The sequence below is a fragment of the Moschus berezovskii genome, chromosome 12 (genome assembly GCF_049115385.1).
Source record: "Moschus berezovskii isolate FMDL1 chromosome 12, NW_MosBer_1.0, whole genome shotgun sequence".
Classification (NCBI taxonomy): domain Eukaryota; kingdom Metazoa; phylum Chordata; class Mammalia; order Artiodactyla; family Moschidae; genus Moschus; species Moschus berezovskii.
This window is the reverse complement of record NC_142471.1, coordinates 27472145-27494185: the sequence shown is the minus strand read 5'-3', so window position 1 is coordinate 27494185 and position 22041 is coordinate 27472145. Positions and strand designations below refer to the sequence as shown.

The window sequence follows — 22041 nt, the reverse complement described above, 5'->3', positions numbered from 1 at the left end:
CACACTGCTTGAGTAGTACCTAAGTGCCAGGTGTGTGCTAAAGACTTTATACACATTCAACCCAAGAGCAGACACTATTATGAAAAATGGAGGCTTTCAGGGATTAAGTATCATTATAACAGACACAGATTGGGGTGCCTGGTGAGCTCAGAACTATTTCTCCAGGGCCCATTCCTGTGTCCAGTCCCTCTTGTCCTTTGGGAAACTCTGTCCTTCTCCAACAGATAGTGATTGGTCCAAAGGATGGTCATGTGACTCAAATTTTAGAGTCCGGCTCCAGGAACTTATGCCTGGAAACTCAAGGGGAAACATCTTTTGTTTCTGGTCAGGGAGCTATAGCAGTAAGAATCAGCTTCACTGAAAAGATCCTCAACATTGCTAATCAGTTCAGTTCAGTTCAGTCGCTCAGTCATGTCCAACTCTCTGCGACCCCATGAATCGCAGCTTGCCAGGCCTCCCTGTCCATCACCAACTCCCGGAGTCTACTCAAACTCACGTCCATCGAGTCAGTGATGCCATCCAGCCATCTCATCCTCTGTCGTCCCCTTCTCCTCCTGCCCCCAATCGCTCCCAGCATCAGGGTCTTTTCCAATGAGTCAACTCTTCACATGAGGGGGTCAAAGTATTGGAGTTTCAGTCTCAGCATCAGTCCTTCCAATGAACACCCAGGACTGGTTGGATCTCCTTGCAGTACAAGGGACTCCCAAGAGTCTTCTCCAACACCACAGTTCAAAAGCATCAATTCTTTGGCGCTCAGCTTTCTTCACAGTCCAACTCTCACATCCATACATGACCACTGGAAAAACCATAGCCTTGACTAGACGGACCTTGGTTGGCAAAGTAATGTCTCTGCTTTTTAATATGCTATCTAGGTTGGTGATAACTTTCCTTCCAAGGAGTAAGCATCTTTTAATTTCATGGCTGCAATCACCATCTTCAGTGATTTTTGAGCCCCAAAAAATAAAGTCTGACACTCTTTCCACTGTTTCCCCATCTATTTCCCATGAAGTGATGGGACCAGATGCCATGATCTTAGTTTTCTGAATGTTGAGCTTTAAGCCAACTTTTTCACTCTCCTCTTTCACTTTCATCAAGAGGCTCTTTAGTTCCTCTTCACTCTCTGCCATAAAGGTGGTGGCATCTGCTTATCTGAGGTTATTGATATTTCTCCCAGTAATCTTGATTCCAGCTTGTGCTTCTTCCAGCCCAGCGTTTCTCATGATGTACTCTGCATATAAATTAAATAAGTAGAGTGACAATATACAGGCTTGACGCACTCCTTTTCCTATTTGGAATCAGTCTGTTGTTCCATGTCTGGTTCTAATTGTTGCTTCCTGACCTGCATACAGGTTTCTCAAGAGGCAGGTCAGGTGGTCTGGGATTCCCATCTCTTTCAGAAGTTTCCACAGTTTATTGTGATCCACACAGTCAAAGGCTTTGGCATAGTCAATAAAGCAGAAATAGATGTTTTTCTGGAACTTTCTTGCTTTTTCCATGATCCAGCAGATGTTGGCTATTTGATCTCTGGTTCCTCTACCTTTTCTAAAACCTGCTTGAACATCTGGAAGTTCATGGTTCACATATTGCTGAAGCCTGGCTTGGAGAATTTTGAGCATGACTTTACTAATGTGTGAGATGAGTGCAGTTGTGCGGCAGTTTGAGCATTCTTTGGCATTGCCTTTCTTTGGGATTGGAATGAAGACTGACCTTTTCCAGTCCTGTGGCCACTGCTGAGTTTTCCAAATTTGCTGGCATATTGAGTGCAGCACTTTCACAGCATCATCTTTCAAGATTTGAAATAGCTCAACTGGAATTCTACCACCTCCACTAGCTTTGTTCATAGTGATGCTTTCTAAGGCCCACTTGACTTCACATTCCAAGATGTCTGGCTCTAGGTGAGTGATCACACCATCGTGATTATCTTGGTTGTGAAGATCTTTTTTGTACAGTTGTTCTGTGTATTCTTGCCACCTCTTCTTAATATCTTTTGCTTCTGTTAGGTCCATACCATTTCTGTCCTTTATCGAGCCCATCTTTGCATGAAATGTTCCCTTGGAATCTCTAATTTTCTTGAAGAGATCTCTTGTTTTTCCTATTCTGTTGTTTTCCTCTATTTCTTTGCATTGATCACTGAGGAATGCTTTCTTATTATCTCTCCGTGCTATTCTTTGGAACTCTGCAAATCAAAACTACAGTGAGGTACCACCTCACACCAGTCAGAATGGCCATCATTAAAAAGTCAGCAAATGACAAATGCTGGAAAGGGTGTGGAGAAAAGGAAACCCTCCTACACTGCTAGTGGGAATGTAAGTTAGTGCAGCCATTGTGCAGAATAGTAGGGAGGGTCCTCAGAAAACTAAAAACAGAATTACCATATGATCCAGCAATCCCACTCCTGGGCATATACCCAGACAAGATTATCAATATAATTTAAAAAGATACATACGCCTCTATGTTCATAGCAGCACTATTCACAAGAGCCAAGACATGGAAACAACCTAAATATTCATCAACAGATGAAGGGATAAGGATGATGTGGTAAATATATACAGTGGAATAGTACTCAGCCGTAAAAAGAAAGAATGTCTTTGCAGCAACATGCAACTAGAGAATACCATACTGTCAGAAAGAGAAAGACAAATGTCATGATATCACTTACATACGGAATATAAACTATGATGCTGATTCATATGCAGAATGTAAAACATGACACAAACAAAGCTATCGATGAAACAAAGAGGATCACAGACAGAGAACAGACCAGGGTTTGCCAATGGGTAGAGAGTTGAGGGCAAGATGGAGTAGGAGCCTGGGGCTAGCAGATGTAAGCATTCATATACAGAATGGACAAACAATGAGGCCTACAGGATAGCACAGAGATCTATATTCAATATCCTATGATAAACCATTGTGGAAAAGAATAGTTAAAAAATAATGTGTGCATATATATATACATGTAGAATTTAATCACTTTGCCATACAATAGAAATTAACACAACATTGCAAATTAACCACAATTTTTAAAAATTGGAGGGGAAAAAAGTCAGCTTCATAATGCTCATAGCCAGAATCCGTCTTTTTGAGAAGTTGGTCAAGAGAATTAGAATGTCAGACAGAGAAGAGGACTTGAAGAGTCCATGTAAGCCTCTAGTACCAATTACACTTAAAACAGTTCCATCCTGTTCTCCCACAACCTGGCCCATATTTTTAGCCCTGTTTTCCTTAATCTAGTTCGAGTTTGTTTTCCATCATTTGCAAGTTACAGAGTCAGAAGAATACAGGTCCCTTGCCTGAGGTCACACAGCTAACAAGGGGCTGGCTGCATGCCCTCCCAGCAGCTACCTCACCTCCCATGTGGCTGGATTATGGACACCAGACAGCACACTCAGCATCATGCTATTTTATTTTGCTATAAATGTTGCCAGGGGGATTGGCATGACCGTGGGGTTGACACTTTTGCTCATCAACTGTTCCATTCCCCGAAACATGCTACCACTCCCCTCATGAAAATCACATTATCATCAATGTCCACCATTGGCCCCACTTGCACCCAGACTGGTCCACCTCCTCCCAGAGCCACAGCCACAGGCACTTCCGACAAAGGCCTCTTGTCAGAAGAGAACCAGTGCAGAGCCCACCTCTGATGTTTTCCCCCTCCCTTCCTTTCTGGTCTCCCTCATCTCTGCGCCTTTAGGTCAGAGCTGCCCATCTGTAGCCCAAGGCCAAATGTGACATGTGAGTGAAGTGAAGTCGCTCAGTCATGTCCGACTCTTTGTGACCCCATGGAGCCCACCAGGCTCCTCCATCCATGGGATTCTCTAGGCAAGAATACTGGAGTGGGTTGCCATTTCCTTCTCCAGGGAATCTTCCTGACCCACGGATCGAACCCAGGTCTCCCTCATTGCAGGCGGACGCTTTAACCTCGGAGCCACCAGGGAAGCGTAGATAGGTTTTATTCAGCATTCACAGTATTTTTATTTTAGCGTTTTAAAAATCAGGAGTTTCACCTAGATATCACAATTTAAATTTTCCATATAAAAAGTTAAAAAACTATCTGCATATCTGAGTTTTCTTTAAAAAAAAAACTGGCCTATCCATGACAAGAGCCCTGCATCTCTGCATGAGCACCTCTGGCAACAACTGAGCAGTAACACTCACGGGGGACAGTGCATGTCCTCTCTGCTTCACCTGTCTCAAAATTTACCCAGAACGCTCATTTCCCCTGCCTGTCCGATCTCTGTGAACACCCAGGGCCACACACTGGGGGGCTGGGATCTCTGCTAACACTCGACAGCCCAGTGGCCAGTCTCTCCAGCCTAGGATTGGGCATTTTCCCCAGATGATGAATCTCAGGGAAATCCCTTCAACTCTAAGACAAGTGGGACCCCTGGCCTCACCTGACCCAGGCTCTGAATATGTCCAAGCCCAGAAACCACTGACCACAAGCTCCAGTTTGCCTGTAGGTACCCCAGCACAGTCACATGCAGCTGACACCAGGCCAAGGCCCAGGACGGACGCCAGGCCAGTTCAGGCCCATCTCAACACGGAAACCGTTCAGCTGGACGTGGGAGCAGGCAGTGACTTCCCTGAGCCCACCCAGAAAACCAGCGCCACCAAACCATCAGACCGGTGCCAGCGGCCCCCACCCCAGCCCCAGCACCCAGCCCCAGGCCTTGGGCACACTCACGATATTCATGAGGGTGAGGACGTAGTTCTGCACGTGCTCCTTGCCGTGGAAGCGCACCACCGAGTCGTCCACCGCCAGCAGCACCTCAATGCTGTAGCTGCCCGGTGTGGCGTGTCGCCGCTTCCGCTCTGCTTCTCCTAGCCGGTCCCCCACCAGGCCCAGCAGGTTGGGAAGGTCGCCCGGGCCAAAAGCTGGAACCGGGATGGGAAGAGACGGAGGTTCAAATCCACGTAAGGAACTGTCACCTTGATGCCACCCGCTGATCGACCTGTGCCCCCATCACGTGCACCCCTTCCCCTGCCTCTGACAGCATGAGGGTTTGTGCCAGGCCAGGTAATGGGTGGGCATGAGCCCTCTCCCTGACGTGAGGATGTGGCAAATCTCTGAGGCAGTGAGGAGCGGAGAGGTGAGAACTGGCCCAGGCTCCAGTTCCCGCTCAGTTCTATCTCCCTGGCACGTGCCAGCCCAAGCCCCTCCACCTCTCTGGGCTCCCCTCCCCTCCTGTGACTTGGGAAGGAATAATCCTTGATCTCCTGCCAGACATGCTTGCTGTAAAAATCAAAGATGGCAGTGGGTAGAAACATCATAATACAGGAAAAAATGTTTTGTGGTATTACCATGGCCTGTGGAGGGCATTTTAGGGACCCCTAGAGGATGCCCCATGCCCCTCAAATCCCTCTCAATCATTGCCAGCAACTCCAAATTTCCCCATCACAGCTTTGACCTTTTAGCTAAAGTTATTTATTTAACCAGCATTTATTAACTTGTATGACGTCATTGAAGAGCTGTCAAACCTTTTCTGTAAAGGATCAGATAGTAAACATTTTAGGGTTTGTGGTTCATCTGGTCCATCTCAGCTCTTCAATTTGACTACTGAAATATAAAAGCAGCTACAGACAATATATAAACAAATGAGTGTCTCTGGGTGTCAATAAAACTTTACTTACAAAAACAAGTGGTAGGCCTCATTTAGCTCATGGACCTTAGTTGGTTGACTCCTAATTGAATCCAATCCGATCCTTAAAGACAACTGTCAGATTTTTGACTCACGTACTATAAAGTAAACAAGCTAAGGTTCAAAGTAGAATGTCCAGGTCTGTCTGAATCAAAAGGTCATGCTTTGAAACATATGGCTATTTAGAAAGGTAACATCTCAAGCCGTTATCAGTCATTTACCCCATAGCCCGAATAAGGTCTGGAGCAACATTTGTTGGGGCAGTGGAGTGAGGACTACATGAGAACACCACAGGAAGCAGGATAGGAGGCAAGGGTCTCTCAAGAAAGCTTCAAATGTCTTAATGACTCTCCTGTCATCCCACCCTGAAGCTCTGATTCTTGTGCATTGATTTCTAAGAATATTCATTTATCCACAGTTATTTCAAAACCCCTCTGCCCACAAGATGGGGCTGAGGCTGTAAAGATGCCACCACTACAGTCCCAGCACATATCCAGAGGTGTGGCTGCAGAAGGGGCCCCACACTACTAGCAGGGTGGACGGTGGTGGGTGATGAAGGTAGGACCCAGTCCTTGAGCTCCCCCGCCTAGTGCAGGTGACAGATAAGAAACTGGGTAGTAACAATAGAGTACCATCAAATACCAGACAGTAGGACTGACCAGGGCAGGCTTCCACACCGAGACCCAAACCAGGACTGGGGAGCTGGGAGAGGCTTCTGGAGGAGGACACACCTGAGCCGGCCAGAGGGAGAGCGGGGGACCTGCTGGAGCACAGGGACCAGAGTGTTCCGAGAAGAGGGAGATGCAACTGCAGGACCCATTGTGACTGAGGGTAAGGAGCGACCATCCACAGTGCGGTAACCCTCAGGGATGACTCAGTGGGCACCCAAGTTCTGCCTCTAAGCCTCCATGCACAAGGGTACTCCAGGGATTGAAGGCTGAGTGCGGAGCAAGGAAATCACAGTGCTCCACGCTGTTTCTATTTTCCCTTTGGTTAGTGGCACTGCCACGCAAAGGAATCTACCATGCCCTAGATTTAAGAGTTGGGGAATGTATGGCCACTGTGCCTAGAGGAAAGACCAGAAATGGGCAGCTAGCCCTCTGAGCAATGCACAGACTGGTGAGCAGGGCTTGGGCCAGTGTCCACCCTCACTGCCCCTGAGGCCAGGGCCTCTCTCTTTGCAGGTGACACTGCACCAGAGCTCCTGGTGGCCCTGCTATCTGAGCCCAACAGTGAGCGCAGCAGCCCAGAGACAAATTCCTGGGGGAAAGGGGAAGAGATCCCCAGGAGGGGAGGAGGAAGGTCAAAGGCTCTCTCCATGGAGTGAGTTGAACCATAATAGCCACTCCCAACACACGAGCAGTGCCTGGAGGTTTCAGCACTGCAAGGGAAAAGGGGAACTCGACTCCTCACAGCTCTCCTTGCCAGGTCTGTCAAAGGGAGGCTCAGAAACGTCACCTGACTCATCTCAGGTCACACAGCAAGTTCATGGCAAACATCCAGAAGGCAAACCCAGGCCTGCCACTCCCCATTATCACACCCTAACAGGGCCCACCCAGATTTCTCTCTCAAAAAACAGTGAGAGGCATTGTGGAGGGCCTGATGACATCAGCCACAGGCCTTGGAGACGATCCATTCACACCCTCTTCTACACGTCTCTCATCCTCAGGCCACATGTAGGGAATTCTCAAAGCAGGAAGGGTGGGGGCAGCAGCTCACCAGAAACTTTCAATGAGCCCACCCAAGAAGCTCCAAGAAAACGCAAAATGGTGCTGCTTCGGAAAACAGTTTGGCAGTTCCTCCCAAAGTTAAACACAGCATTACCATAGGACCTACATCTTTACAGCATCTTACGTATATACTGAAAACAATGGAAAAAATATGTTTACATGAAAACTTGTACATGAATGTTTATGGCTGCATTATCGTAATAGCCACCAAATGGAAACAACCCAAATATCCACCAACAGATGAACAGATAGATAAAATGTAGTTTCTCCATGGGGTGGAATATTACTCTGCGGTGAAAAGGAGTGAAATATTAAGACACGCACCAGCAGAGACTGACCTTACATACTAAGTGACAGAAAGCCAGTCACAAAAGGCCATAGGCTGTGTGATTCCATCTATAGGGGATGTCCAAAAGAGACAAAGCTCTAGAGAGAGAAGGTCGATTAGTGGTTGCCAGGGAGCTGAGAAGGGGAAAATGGGAGTGACAGCTGATTCATGGCCATGTGGTATTTTTACGGGAGTAATAGAAATGTTCTAGGATTAGATAATGGTGATGGTGATCCCATTAATGTAGGATGTACTTGTGATGGTGATCACAATAATGATGATCCCACAAAATTGTGGATATAGCTTTAAAAATAACTGACTTGTATACATTAAAATGGATTTTCTCTCAATTAAAAAAAGGCAGCAACAACAGCCTTAAGCCCCAGGCTGGCTGGCTGCCCTTGAGGGGATGAATTGCCCTAGTGTTTGGTAGCCCCAAACCTCAGCCAAGGAGCCAGAATTCTGGCTACGGGCACACAAGCATACAGGTTCCAGTGACCTAGATGGTGGGAAGAGGGTTACAGAGCAGGACTGTGGGTTGAGGGAGGACAGGACAACATTAGGAGCATGGGAACGTCCAGGGCACAGCCTCCGAGAGCAAACCTTTCATCTTAACCAAGAATGTTAAGTGGAGACAGGCACACCCAAAAGAACTTCACATACCAGGCTCAGACCCACTGCTCACCTTAAAATAACAAATTGAGTCACAGGTTTCCCAGAAAGTCCCCTATCGCCCTCGGCTTTCTAAGGAAGAACCCAGACGGGCCCAGGGCGCAACACCGCCCACAGGGGCACAGCCAGGCAACCCGACGAGGGGGAGACAGGGCAGCGTTGGAGGCGTGAACCCCACCCCGAGCTCAGTGGCCTCAGCCTCCCAGTCGTTGATCACGGTGGCCGACTGCGGGGCTGGTTCCAGGCTCACAGCCCTGGAGTAGGACTTCCCCAAGGTCTCTCTCAAAAGGGAGGATTTGTGGTTTCAGATTCAGAGCTGGCCTCCGATAAAACAGAGCCCAAGGGAGACTCGTTATTCCCTCCAACAGTGGTGGAAGTAACAGCCCGGGTCACCACCGAGCTCCTGAAACCCTGCCCAGCCACCCAAGGCTCCGCCCAACCTCTCCCCCATGATAACATAACTGCAGAGCCCTCCCCCATCATAACATAAGTGTGGCATCACTTAAGATCAACACGGGGAGAGCAGCTGAGGCTTCAATGGACGCATTGTACGTGGGGACTACTGGTTTCCAGGCATTCCTTCATGCTGGGCCCAACTCCGCCAGGGCCCAGGCAGGAGGGTGTGTCACTCATGGCCAGATTCCACCCACGAACGAGGGTGGAATCCACGCATGTCCTCATGGCCAAAGGGGCTGTGAGATAAAGCTCAGTTGGACTATGAAGTTGGCACAGGCCTAGGACCAGCACACAACACATTCACCACTTCACTGGCTCAACCATGGGTCCTGCGTACTGCTGGTGGGCAGGCTCTGGTGCTGCTCACTGGCTACACAGAGGCCCCTCTCAGAGACTCTCACCCGAACATGGCAGCAGTTACCTTAGTAACAAAGCCTTAACAAGAGCAACCATTCATCAAACACCTACCACACGCCAAGCTCCATGCTGGGATTTCTATACACATTACAACATCTATAACACTATAACACAAAATACCTCAGAGTTAGCAATGATCATATCACCTTACAGATTACAAAAACAGGTTCAGAGATGTTCAGTAACTTGCTTAAGGTCACATAGTAAAAAATATTGAAGGTAGGATATCTTTTTTTTTCCCACATTTAAGCTTTTTTTTAAAAAAATTATTTATTCATTTATTGTTGGCTGCACTGGGTCCCTGTTGCTGCTCGTGGTCGTTTCTCTAGTTGCAGCAAGTGGGGGCTACTCTCTAGTTGTGGTGCATGGCTTTTCATTGCAGTGGCTTCTCTTGTTGGAGAGCACAGCCTCTAGGGCATGCAGGCTTTAGTAGTTGGGGCACATGGGCTTAGTTGCCCCCTGGCATGTGGAATCTTCCCGGACCAACAATTGAATCCGTGACCCCTGTATTGGCAGGTAGATCCTCAACCGCTGAACCACAGGGAAGTCCCTGGAAGTAGGATTTTTAAACAGTCTTTTGGACACAGAGCTGACTCTGGTGGCCTGACCCCAGGCAGTCTCCCTACGTGCCCTAAGAACCTCCTTCCTGTGGTTCCCAGGGGTGGAGATGATTTCCAGGGGGAGAAGCTAACTGCAGTCATTCCACCTTCTGTCCTGGCAGAGGAATAGCCTTGCAAAGAAACGCTGAGCCGCTCCAAGACTCAAGGACCTCTGTTCAGGGGACTCAGTAGCTCCTCTGGCTCCCACTCCAGGCTGCTATCAAAGCCCCTAAAACAGAGGGCAGTTTCCCCGCTGGTGCAGTAGATCTATATGGCCCAGACCCATTACACCAATGAGAAGACTGAGGCCAGGAGTTGAAAAGCCCAGGCCAGAAGTTACCTGAAAACATCCCTGCGATGCAGAGGGAGGTAGACCTGGCACCCCCAACCACAGCCTACCTTCATTGTGAAGGTCCCCGAGGGGCTCTGTCCATGGCTGCCTGATGACTTCCCGCCGATACACCACGTGCCTCCGCCCGCCGGCCTCCATCTCCTGCTGCCCACGCTCCAAGGGCTCGATGAAGTAGTCGGTGCTGTCTGTACGGATGAGGCCGGCCTGAACCAGGGATGCGATAAGTGAGGGTGTGGGTGGGGGAAGGGGGAGAGAGCAGAGATGTGAACACACAGCAGACCAGGTGTGCGTGTGCGTGCAAAGGAGTGTGACCACACGAGAGCAGGCTCTTCCTCTAGGGGCTTGGGGGCCCTCAGATGCCAGCAGGGAAGTGGGACGAGGGTGTTAGGTGGCCAAGCAAGGGCCCGCATGCCCATCACAAGCAGAGCAAAACCACTTTTATTTTTCTTTGATTTATTTCTAATTGAAGGATAATTGCCTTACAATATTGCGCTGGTTTCTGCCATACGTCAACATGAATCAGCCATACATATACATATGTCTCCTCCCTTTTGAACCTCCCGCCCACCTCCCTCCCCATCTCAGAGGAGGTTGTCACAGAGCCCTGACTTGAGTTCCCCGAGTCATACAGCAAATTCCCGCTGGCTGTCTATTTTACATATGGCAGTATAGATGTGTCCATGCTACTCTCTCCATTCGTCCCACTCTCTCCCCTCCTTCCCTCCCGTCGTGTCCATAACAGATCCACTTTCACTGTGCTGTGCACTCATGGGGTTCCACGTAACATTTCCTCTAAACAAAGGTGCATGCATGCTAAGTCACTTCAGTCATGTCTAACTCTTTGCAACCCCATGGACTGTAGCCTGCCAGGCTCCTCTGCCCATGGGATTCTCCAGGCAAGAATACTGGAGTGGTTTACCATGCCCTGCTCCAGGGGATCTTCCCGACCTAGGGATTGAACCTGCATCTCTTATGTCTCCTGTATTGGCAGGCGGGTTCTTTACCATCAGTGCCACCTGGGAAGCCCCCCTAAGGTGGGCACTGGACCCCAATTCCAGCAAAGAGTGCTATTATTTCAGATTTAAAGCATGTATGTGTGCAGGTTGCGTTTGCTGACAATAAATGAGCGAGGACAGTGCCCCAGGAGTGTGTGCTCAATGTTTTAATCTTATTTTTCACATGCATCAAAATAGTCCCTTAAAAATATTAAGTGCTGGCTTTGGAAATAAAAAAACATAAAAATATAACCTTGGCCAAGCCCAGCCAACATGTTATTAGGTCCCAAATGAAGGCAATATTCACAGGGGTAAATGAAACATACAAGGAAATGTGTGTGGATACATGTGTAGCTATCCAGTCTCCCACCCCGACGCACACGTCAGCTCTATAAAGCAGTGAGGGACACCCACCACGGTGCCTGGAAAATAGAAGGCAATCCTGAATAAATAGGTACTTGTTGAATTCCTTCAACAAACACCTATGGAGTGCCTACTACATACCAGCCCTGTGCCAGACACTGGGAATGCAGCTGTGAACACAAAACAGGGAATGAAGGCAACCATTTTTATAAATCTATTGGGCCTTCCTGTTTGAATAGGAGCTGCCTCTTTTTAAAGCAGTCATTACTTTACGCAACTAAATTCCACCAGTTTTCCCACCTCAGCCTGTTTTGAGCTTGCTTCTTAGGGAACTCCCTTCAAGGCTTCCTGCACACACATCGAACCTCCCAGAGCATCCCATCTTCCTCCTGTCCTTCCCGGCTATGTCTCTTCATCAAACTGCCAACACCACCTTGGATCAAAACCAAGATAGTTGCCTTCTGTACCAATCAGGAGGCCAAAAAAATGTTCTAGGGAAATTAGCAATATTACCAGAGTAAGTCTGGAGCTTCTCAAGGTAACCATTTTATCAGGGGATGCTCAACTGTCTGCAAAACCTCCAGTCTGCTTATTAAAATGTCAACGTCAAACTCTATATTAAGCAGGCATCCTTTCTTTTAAAGTGCTTTCTCTTTTTAACTTCTGCACCTGCCATGTGCCCGGGGCAGTAAAAAACAGATAACGAGGCCCAGCCTTCAGCTGTGAGCTGTTCATCCTCTGAATGGAGGAGACCACAGAGAAGATGGCCAAACTGCTGGGCTTGGTGCTCTGGCAGGTGTACCTGATGGACAGGGATCCATCAGGCTCATGGTTGCCAGGGGCAGAAATTCAGCTTGCACCATCTCGGACCAAAGGGGAGCATATAGGTCCCTGGACAAACCATGGCAGGTGCAGGCCCTGGAAAAGAGGGGCCCGGTGCCTTGGCTCTCTCCACACCCTCCTCACGGCCCCTCTGCATCAGCTTCACGCTCCCAGACAAGGTATGTTCTCACAGGTACATCTCTGCTCTGACACCAGAGTCAAGAAGGCTTTCCTTGCATAGTCCTATATGGTACAGCCCCGGAGACCTGTGGTCAGTTCGACCTGACTCACACGGTCACCCGGGGATTGGTACTTCTTGCTTGATCCCCGTGGCCAGAGGGAGGGCAATTACTATGGTGAAAGAAGGGAGAAACTGACAGGGTGGCAAAAGAAACCCACATGAGCTGGAAAGGATACAGCAGGTTAAGGGACCTGGACACAGACGTAGGAGCAGGAAGGGCCATGTAGGGTTAGGGAGGCATTCAGGCTCAAGGGCACAGGCTATGCCAAACCTGCACAGAAACCGTCTTAGTCAGTTGGTCGTGTCTGACTCTATGTGACCCCACGGGCAGTAGCCTGCCCAGCTCCTCTGTCTGTGGAATTCTCTAGGCAAGAATACTGGACTGGGTAGCCATTCCTTCTCCAAGGGATCTTCCCGACCCAGGGATCAAACCTGGGTCTCCTGCATTGCAGGTGGACTCTTTACCATCTGAGCCACCAGGGAAGCCCTGAGTAAGTGATGGCCAAGTCGAACAGCCCCTGAAGGAAGCCTGTCTTCCGGGTACACAGGGCGGCAAGGTCCAGGGCTTTCCACCCAAAGCTACTGCAGCTCAGCTGCCAAGAGAGGCTCTCCACCAAGGCCCCCGCCCAGCCATCCCATCCCACCTTCTCTGCTGCTACTGCTAAGTCACTTCAGTCGTGTCCGACTCTGTGTGACCCCATAGAAGGAAGCCCACCAGGCCCCCCCTTCCCTGGGATTCTCCAGGCAAGAACACCGGAGTGGGTTGCCATTTCCTTCTCCAATGTGTGAAAGTGAAAAGTGAAAGTAAAGTCGCTCAGTCGTGTCTGACCCTTAGTGACCCCACAGACTGCAGCCTACCAGGCTCCTCCATCCATGGGATTTTCTAGACAAGAGTACTGGAGTGGCTTGCCATTGCCTTCTCCCACCTTCTCTACCCCTGTCTAATTCCCCAAGGTCAGTGCTCCCACTGAAGCCCCCCTGGACCAAGCAAAGCAAGAGACCCTTACAGCAGAAGTCAGATGAGCTGTGCTTCATCCAGACCAAACTCACACAAACCCAGGCTCACCGAGGGTTGCAGCTGCTCTCTCTGCCCATCACACCTCTCCTCTAGCAGAGAAGAGTTCTCTAGATCAAGGGGTAGAAGACTCCATTCAGCGACCCCACACACACACACACACTGGGTCACTTCACCGCAGCCGCCCCTATTCTGGGACTTGGTTAGCCCACTGCCCCAGAGGATTCTTCAGAATCTGGCACTTCCTGTACCTCACCACCCACTGAGTCACCATGGCCACCAGACCTCAGGGCCTCCCATGAGGCTTGCACGGTACAGAAAGATGCACACAGAATGGGCTGGCCTACAAGGCACTCCCTTCCGGCTCACGTCCCCCTTTCAAGATCACCATGTCTTCCCCAGTCTCAGGCTTCAATACCCTAGTCAGGGGACCTCTGCTATTTGCTTGGATGCCTCTAGTGACAGACAGCTTCCCCTCTCAAGATGTAGCCTGGTCTCTGCGGGGACACTTACTGTCTTACTGAGTTAAACGCACTTCCTTGCACTCTGCCCTTTGTGAAGTCTTATTACCATCGCCAGTAATAAGTTCGATAGCATCACTGACTCAACGGACACGAATCTGAGCAAACTCCGGGAGACAGTGAAGGACAGAGGAGCCTCGTGTGCTACAGTCCGTGGCGTTGCAAAGAGTCGGACACGACTTAGCGACTGAAATAACAATACTAAGAGTGTCTGCCACTCACATTTACACATCTTAATTCATCTTTACAACAGCCCTATGAGGTAGGCACTGATATTAGACCCATCTCATGGATGGGGAAACAGAGGTACAGAATGGTTAAATAACTTACCCAGAGTCACTCATCAAGTCAGGGACAGCACTAGAGCAGCGCTCAGCTCCGTGTGGCTCTTCATCACCAGGTTCCATTACCTCAGACCATCCCGGGGCCCACTTCTGACCTGGGGGCCCATTTGGAGCAAGGAGACATTCCTCTCACAGTTCCATCTGCAAGTCCCTGGGCCCCTGGTTCTGACCTCGCAGAGCAAGCAGGTTGTTCACTTCCCACCTCTGGGCAAAAACGCTCAGTGAAAACCAGTCCACCTTCTACCACTGCCGTGAGGATGAGCAAAAGCTTCAGCATTCAGCCCTAAAGGGAGCCAATCCCACCCACTGCCCAGGTGACTGCTCCCCTGAAAGGACTCCCACCTCACACACCAGCTCTGCTCCAAGACAAGGAAGCCCCGGGATTGCTGGGACTAGCCTAGCCCCCGTACACATCCTCAGGCCTCTCCCCAGGGAACAGCTAGAAGAACCCCTATTTTCTCACCCCAGTGAACTGTTTAGGGAGAAGACCCAAGGCCCTGACATGCAACCTGGAAAATAAGCTTCAAACCTCTTTGTAACTGAGGATCTCACCAGCCCTCCCTGGCACTGAAGGCAGGACCTCCCTAGTGATCATCTTCATTTTTTGGGCATCACGCCCAGGTCTTGATGGGCAGCTCCAATCCAGGTCTGGGCTCTCTCATAGTGTCTAAGACCTTCCCCCTGGAGAAGGGATGGGAAGGCAGGCCCAGCCACCAGATCAGGAGGCACCCTGGGCTGGTCCCATCCCAAGGCCCTCGGTTTCCCTGTCTGCACCAGGAGAGGTTTGGCCCATGCTCCCCTTCAGCACTGCCCTGGCCAGGAAACCAGGCACCACTCAGGGCAGACAGACTGGCAACAGGAACTTTCTGGCTCTCCTCCTCCTCTCCAAATTACTCCTGTCTCTCAATTTATGAGATGTTTATATTCTTGAAAAGTGGTAGCTAATTTTAAGACACTAAAATCAAATTTCTGTATAAGATATCAAGAAACAGGGAGAAAATAAATCCTGGTAGAATGGAAAATAAATGTCAGCCATATCTGTTTTCACCCATAACTTATTCTTCTGGAAACAGTAAGCAGGAAATATATACTGGAAAGGCTCTTCATGCAATAAAAACAACAGCAACAAATAGCTGATTCTATCCAATTGGGCCACACATTGTACAGGCCCTCAGGCAATTTCTCCAAATAGAAACCCGTCAGTGGGCAGGCCTGGCCCCCTCTGCCCTGGTCTGGCCCCGTTAACACAGCTGCTTCTGAGGGCCCTTTCCTGGAAGGTGCATGGCTGATGGAGGGGCCGGTTTGAATTTTCTAATATGGCTGTGACATTGGTTTTGGTTGCAAAGGTGACACCTGCTGCTGCAATCTTCATCCAGAGGCCTTCAGGTCACGCTAACTGTGGTTTTCCAGTCCGGTTTCCCCTCAGGAAAAAAGCCAAGTCCAAAGCATCATTCCAGGTCACCTGAAGGAGACAGGTGATGACTGGGTAGGTGACTACTGTGGGTCATAAATGAGTTCACTTGGTTACCAGCAGCTATCTGTCATCAGGATGAGGTCCCAAATATTTTAGCAGATAATTGAAGTCACATTATTTTGAAATTAGTATGTACATGTTAGAATAACATGTTTATTCTAAAACTGCACATACTTGCATGTAAACTGGGAGGGGAGGGTACAGTGAGCCAACAGACAGATCTCCAGGGAGGCCACAGAAAGAGATCCCCAAGGGATGCCTTGGACAAGGGCAAGGGTCCATCTGTGCTGAGTCAGGTGCAGAGACAGTGAGCAAGGGTCAGCTTGGGTCCAGGCAGAGCCAGGGACTTGGCTCTGAGAGGACAGCTGCAGGTCCTCTAGGAAAAGGGAATCCTGAGGGCCCTTGCTGCACCCTCAGATTGGCTAATGTGTGTCACATGCCCAGAAGGAGGGCCCATTTCAAGATGGAGTAGTGGGCCACTCTCCCCTTCCCTCTCCTTCCAAAGTCAGCCTCTGTGGGGCCTCCCCAGAAGGGAATCAAGCAGTGCAGGCCACCCCCAACCCAAGCGTTCTGCCACCTCCCAAGGAGACTGTGTTGTCAGGCTTGGACTTGTTCTGGAAATTCCATCATGAGGCTTTTACTGCCAGCTGTGCTGTCTTAGGTTCTAGGCTTCCAGCAAATTTAACCTGAAACTATGCCACTGGAGGAGACAAAAGATAACCCAGCAAGTGGAGGCTGGGGCGATGCACACAACTAGGAGTGGCATGAGAATCAGAAGTGGCTTCCACCAGGTTCTCCCCCAGTGTAGCTACCTGCTTCTATCCCCAGCCACTGCCAACCAGGCTCCCCCCAAGACCACATCACCTGCCATAACCTCAGAAACTTTGACTGTGGGTATCTCCTCTTCTCCCTCAGTAACTCCAACATGCTGGCTCCAGCTACCATTAAACTTCATTAAGACTTCCAACAGATGACCCCACCATTCCACCACTGTCAATCTCCCCTCCAAGTCCTTACTTCCCTTCTCATCACCTTGGGCTTCTCCATCATGATACATAAGAGTTCTGCAAACACTCATAACTCTCTCCCGCCCTTCCCTCCATCCTGCTCTCCCAGAGGAGCCTCTGTCCTGGTTCAAGCTAAGTCTCCACCCACTCTATGTCTGCACACTGACAGAGGAGATGCACATGGTGCCCACGGGTCCCACTTGAAATCAGTGGCCAGAGCTCTCAGGTGAACACGATCCTGACTGGGGAATCCGCGGCACTACCCAGTTACACGGGTGTTCTCACTTTCCCTTGGGCTTGGATGTCTAACACCATCCCCACCCTCACCTGTTTTCAGGAGAAAATAGACACCATCAAGCACGCTCTCCCATCACAGCATGAACTCCCATAGCCGTGCCCTCCCTCTCCTCCCACCATACCCTGAGCTTAGGACCATCCCCATCTCACCTCCTCAAGACTTAACTCCTGCAATCAGCATCCCTCTTTACGGCATCACCAGGCCCTCCCTCACTCCTGGATCATTTCGCTGACACATGAATGCATTTGATCTCTGTGAGATTCCCTCCCAGCCCTGCCCAGCTATTGCCAGGGTCTCTTTTTCCCTCCACAGCACAGCTGTGCTTCTCACCACCTCTACTTCTGAGCCTTGTGCCTCTCTCCTCTACCCACCCCACAGGGGCTTCTAGAACCACTACTTCCTGGAAACTGCCCTCGTCATAGTCACCTGAGATCTCATGTGTTCAGAGCCAGACATCATTTCTTTGTCCTGGTCTCTCCCAGCTCCTCCAGCCACACACATGCTCCCTGGGGACTTGCCCTGATTCCCATGGCTTTACAGACCATGTATTTACTTGCAGCTGCTGCTGCTGCTGCTGCTATACCTCCCAAATTACATCCTCAACCCTGACTCCTCCCAGAATTCCACGGAGGAATGTCCAACAGCCTCCTTGATAGAGACCCTGGGCTTCCGCTGGGCACCTCAACCTTTAAAGCAGACCTATTCCTCTCCTTGCCGTCCCCATCTCAGCAAATGACACTCTTTCCCTAGTTGCTCAAGTCAAAAATCAAAGGGATGGGTGGACCCAAGGATTAGGTTTTTGCAAGTCTTCCAACCTCCCTCCTGGTTTTAAGTCAGTTGGATAAAAGATGCATCCAACATAGCCTGCAGGGACCAGTCCCTCTGAGAGATTATCCTGGGCCATTGTCTCTGATTCAGGACAAGTGCTGGGGGGGCAGCCCTACCCACAAACTCCTGTACCCTGAGGCCATCCTTTCCTCCCTCAACAGGTCCTCATGTTTTCACGTAGCATCTACTGCACACTGGGCTTGATGGGGGTGGGGGTGGGGGGGCGTACAAAACCATAAGAAACCAGCCTCAGCTCTCCTTATGAGTGACATGTCTAACATACGTAAAGAACACTTACTGCTCAATAATAAAAAGACAACCCAATTTAAAATTGGGGATAGAGGGACTTTCCTGGTGGTCCAGTTGCTAAGACGCCATGCTTTCAATGCAGGGGAACCAGGTTCAATCCCACAAGCCGCAACTGAGATCCTGCTTGCTGCAACTAAGACCCGGCACAGTCAAATAAATAAATAAATAAATAAATAAATTTAAAAAGCAAAAAAAAAGAAATAAAAATGGGGAAAGAATTTGAGCATTTCTCTAAGGAAGATATACACATGGCCATTAAGCACATGAAACGATGCTCGGCATCATCAGCCGTTATGGAAATGCACATCATAACCCCCATGAGATGCTACACACCCACAAGGATGGCTAGAACCAAAGTCAGACACTAACAAGTATTGACAGGGATGTGGAGAAACTGTAACCCCCATACATTGCTGGTGAGAATGTAAAATGATGCAGCCGCTTCGGAAAACAGTCTGGCCATTCACAAAATATTAAACAGAGTTTCCACATGAGCCAGCAATTCTACTCAGTATAAACTCAAAAGAAATGAAAACATCAGTCTACAAAAACCTTTGCACAAACATCCACTGCAGTCAAGATGTGAAAACAACCCAAATGCCCATCAGCAGATGAACGGATAAGCAAAATGTGGTGTATCTGTACAATGGAATATTATTCAGCCATGAAAAAGAAAGAAGTGCTGAAAAATTCTACAACATAGATGAATCTTGAAAACATTATGCTAAGTGAAAGAAGTCAGTCACAAAAAGTCACATATTATACAATTCCATTCATGTAAAAGTCTAAAACAGGGAAATCTATAGAGACAGAAAATTAGTGGCTGCCAGGGGCTGAGGTAATGAATTTGGGGTGACGGGTGCTGATAAAAGACACAGAGCTTCTTTTTGAGATAGTGAAAATGCTCTAAAATTTAACATGGTAATAATTACAGGACTTCCCAGGTGGTGCAATGGTAAAGAATCTGTCAATGCAGCAGATTCAGGAGATGCAGGTTCAATCCCTGGGTCAGAAAGATCCCCTGGAGGAGGAAATGGCAACCCACCCCAGTATTTTTGCCTGGAAAATCCCATGGAGAGAGGAGACTGGTGGGCTACAGTCCATGGGGTCGCAAAGAGTCAGACAAGACTGAGCACACATACACGATAATTACATTGGCTCTGTGCATTTAATAAAAATCCACTGAACTGTACAGGCAATGGCAAGCCACTCCAGTACTCTTGCCTAGAAAATCCCATGGACGGAGGAGCCTGGTAGGTTGCTGTCCACGGGGTCGCTACGAGTCAGACACGACTGAGCGACTTCACTTTCACTTTTCACTTTCACACATTGGAGAAGGAAATGGCAACCCACTCCAGTGTTCTTGCCTGGAGAATCCCAGGGATGGGGGAGCCTGGTGGGCTGCCGTCTATGGGGTCACACAGAGTCAGACACAACTGAAGTGACTTAGCAGTAGCAGTACACATTAAACTGGTGATTTGCATGGTATGTGGATTGTATCTCAATAAAGCTGTTAATAAGGCTGGTATACACAGAGAGCTATAAGACAGGCAGAGAAATGGCATATAACACGGAAACAAGGGACACGCAGCACCCAGAGCACCGAGAGCGACAAGACACACAGAGACACAACACACGAGCAGGCGAACAACACACACGGCCCTCCACCGACTCACACGTAGGAGGCATACAGGCCGCCTGCTCCCACGGAAGCGTGACTCAGCACAGCCAGGATGCAAGCCTGCGGACGCTGAGATTCCACATAATTCAAACCTGATGTGAAGCCCCAAGCCACAGGAGCTCTGCTGGACGCTGGGCTGCCAAGGCCTGGGCCCAAGCCAAGGAGAGTCTGAAAGCTTATTCACGCCGAGCTGCAGCCCTGGGGACAGGCTGGAGGAAGGCACCCTCGGAGGATGGAGCCGGGAGCCGCCAGGCTTGGCCCCAAAGAGCAACACACCCGTCAGAGCTCCCAGAACCACAGGAGGCTTGGAAGAGACACAGGAAGCAGAGAGCCTCCACCAGCTGGAGGCAGTTATCTGGGATGAGCGCTTGCGGGCTCGGCCCACTCCCAGGGTCATGACCTCTGCAGGCCCCATACCCTGGGAGCTGCCGGATGAAAGGCTAGCGAAGCTGTGGTGGGCCCAGTCCATTGGCAGCAAAGATCCTTCTCAAGGAGAAGCAATGTGGTGGGTGTACGGGGTCAATGCAGAGACCCTACAGCCAGGATCCCTGGGCCTGCCATGGCTCAAACCATGGAGTCTTGAACAAGTTACTAAACATCCCTGTGCTTCAGGACTATAAAGGTACTGATCTTATGAGTTGCTTGGAGAAACACACATGGAGAATCTAGAACAGTCCGAGCCAGCAGCAAGGCTGTCTAAGTGTTAGAGTTTGCTGCCATGATTAGCACGACTATGATTCAAAGTGGGCCTGGGAGTACCAGTGGCTCATGAAGGGAGCAACATTCTGGAACTACGGATGGTTCACCCCTAAGTCCCGGCTCACTGCAACCTGGCTTTGACCTGCTCAGATCCCCTGTCTGTACACAGGAAGAAATCCCTGAGAAGAAGTAACCAATGGTTAAGCATCCTTAAGGAAAAAGTCCTTACTAAGAAGAGGCTGGTTCACAGGAATTGTAAATGTGAGAAAGAACATGGGCAGACAAATAGAGTCACAGATGTTAGAGAACAAACTTATGGTTACCAAGGCGGGGAGTAGAGGGTGGGGTGGATTGGGAGACTGGGAACATATACTGCTATGTATAAAATAGATAATTAATGAGGACCTACTGTACAGCGCAGGGGACTCAATGCTCTGTGGTGATCTAAATGGGAAGGAAATCTAAAGAGTGGATATATGTAAAGTATAACAGATTCACTCTGCTGTACATATCACAACACTGTAAAGCAACTACACTCCAACAAAAATCTTTTAAAAGGAACACAGGCTGACAAAAGGCTAGTGGAAATGCACCACCCAAGTGTGAAGTTGTAGGCAGTTTCCTTCTCTATGAACATTCAGGTGTCTTCTAACTTTTCTGATTCCCCTATCTAAACAGGAAAGCTGATACTGCCCAGAATGCTTGCCTGCTACAATGAGCAAGTAAAAATTACATAACAATGATTTTAAAACAAAGTTTAAAAGGAAATAAACCCAGCGTCACCCCTGTCTTCTATCACCCAACCTCCTTATAAAGGATGTAGCAGCTACACCTGGGGGTAAAACACCTGTGGCTGGGACCCAGCCAGCACCCTTCCCAGCTGGCTTGTTGTTGTTCAGTTGCTAAGTAGTGTCTGACTTTCTGCGACCCCACGGACTGCAGCGCACCAGGATTCCCTGTCCTTAACTATCTCCCAGAGTTTGCTCCAACTCAAGCTGCTGGGTGATGCTTTCCAAGCCTCAGTTTCCACTTCTGAAACTAAAGGAAATGACATAATCAGGGGGAAATGTCCCCTCCTGAGGCCCAACCTAACAGCAGGCAAGGCAGCCTTTCCCTTTCCTTCCTTCTTCAGCCTGGCTCTCCTGATTCCCCATCTTTTCCATCAAACACAAAGCAGACTTTCCCAGAACGCTATTGCAGTGGGTCTTACCCCTTGATGCCCATTGGCATCACCTGTGGAATCTGCAG

At 49.3% G+C, this 22041-nt stretch overlaps 1 protein-coding gene across 1 annotated transcript in view; it reads right to left on the bottom strand.

The window, feature by feature from the left end:
• ADAMTS14 (ADAM metallopeptidase with thrombospondin type 1 motif 14) overlaps positions 1-22041 on the bottom strand; it is a 109426-nt gene that overhangs the window by 71857 nt on the left and 15528 nt on the right. The window contains exons 3-4 of the mRNA XM_055425530.2: positions 10244-10400; positions 4688-4878 (exon numbers count right to left, since the gene is read on the bottom strand). Coding sequence (XP_055281505.2) covers positions 4688-4878; positions 10244-10400 — 348 coding nt within the window. The remainder of the gene's footprint in view (positions 1-4687; positions 4879-10243; positions 10401-22041) is intronic.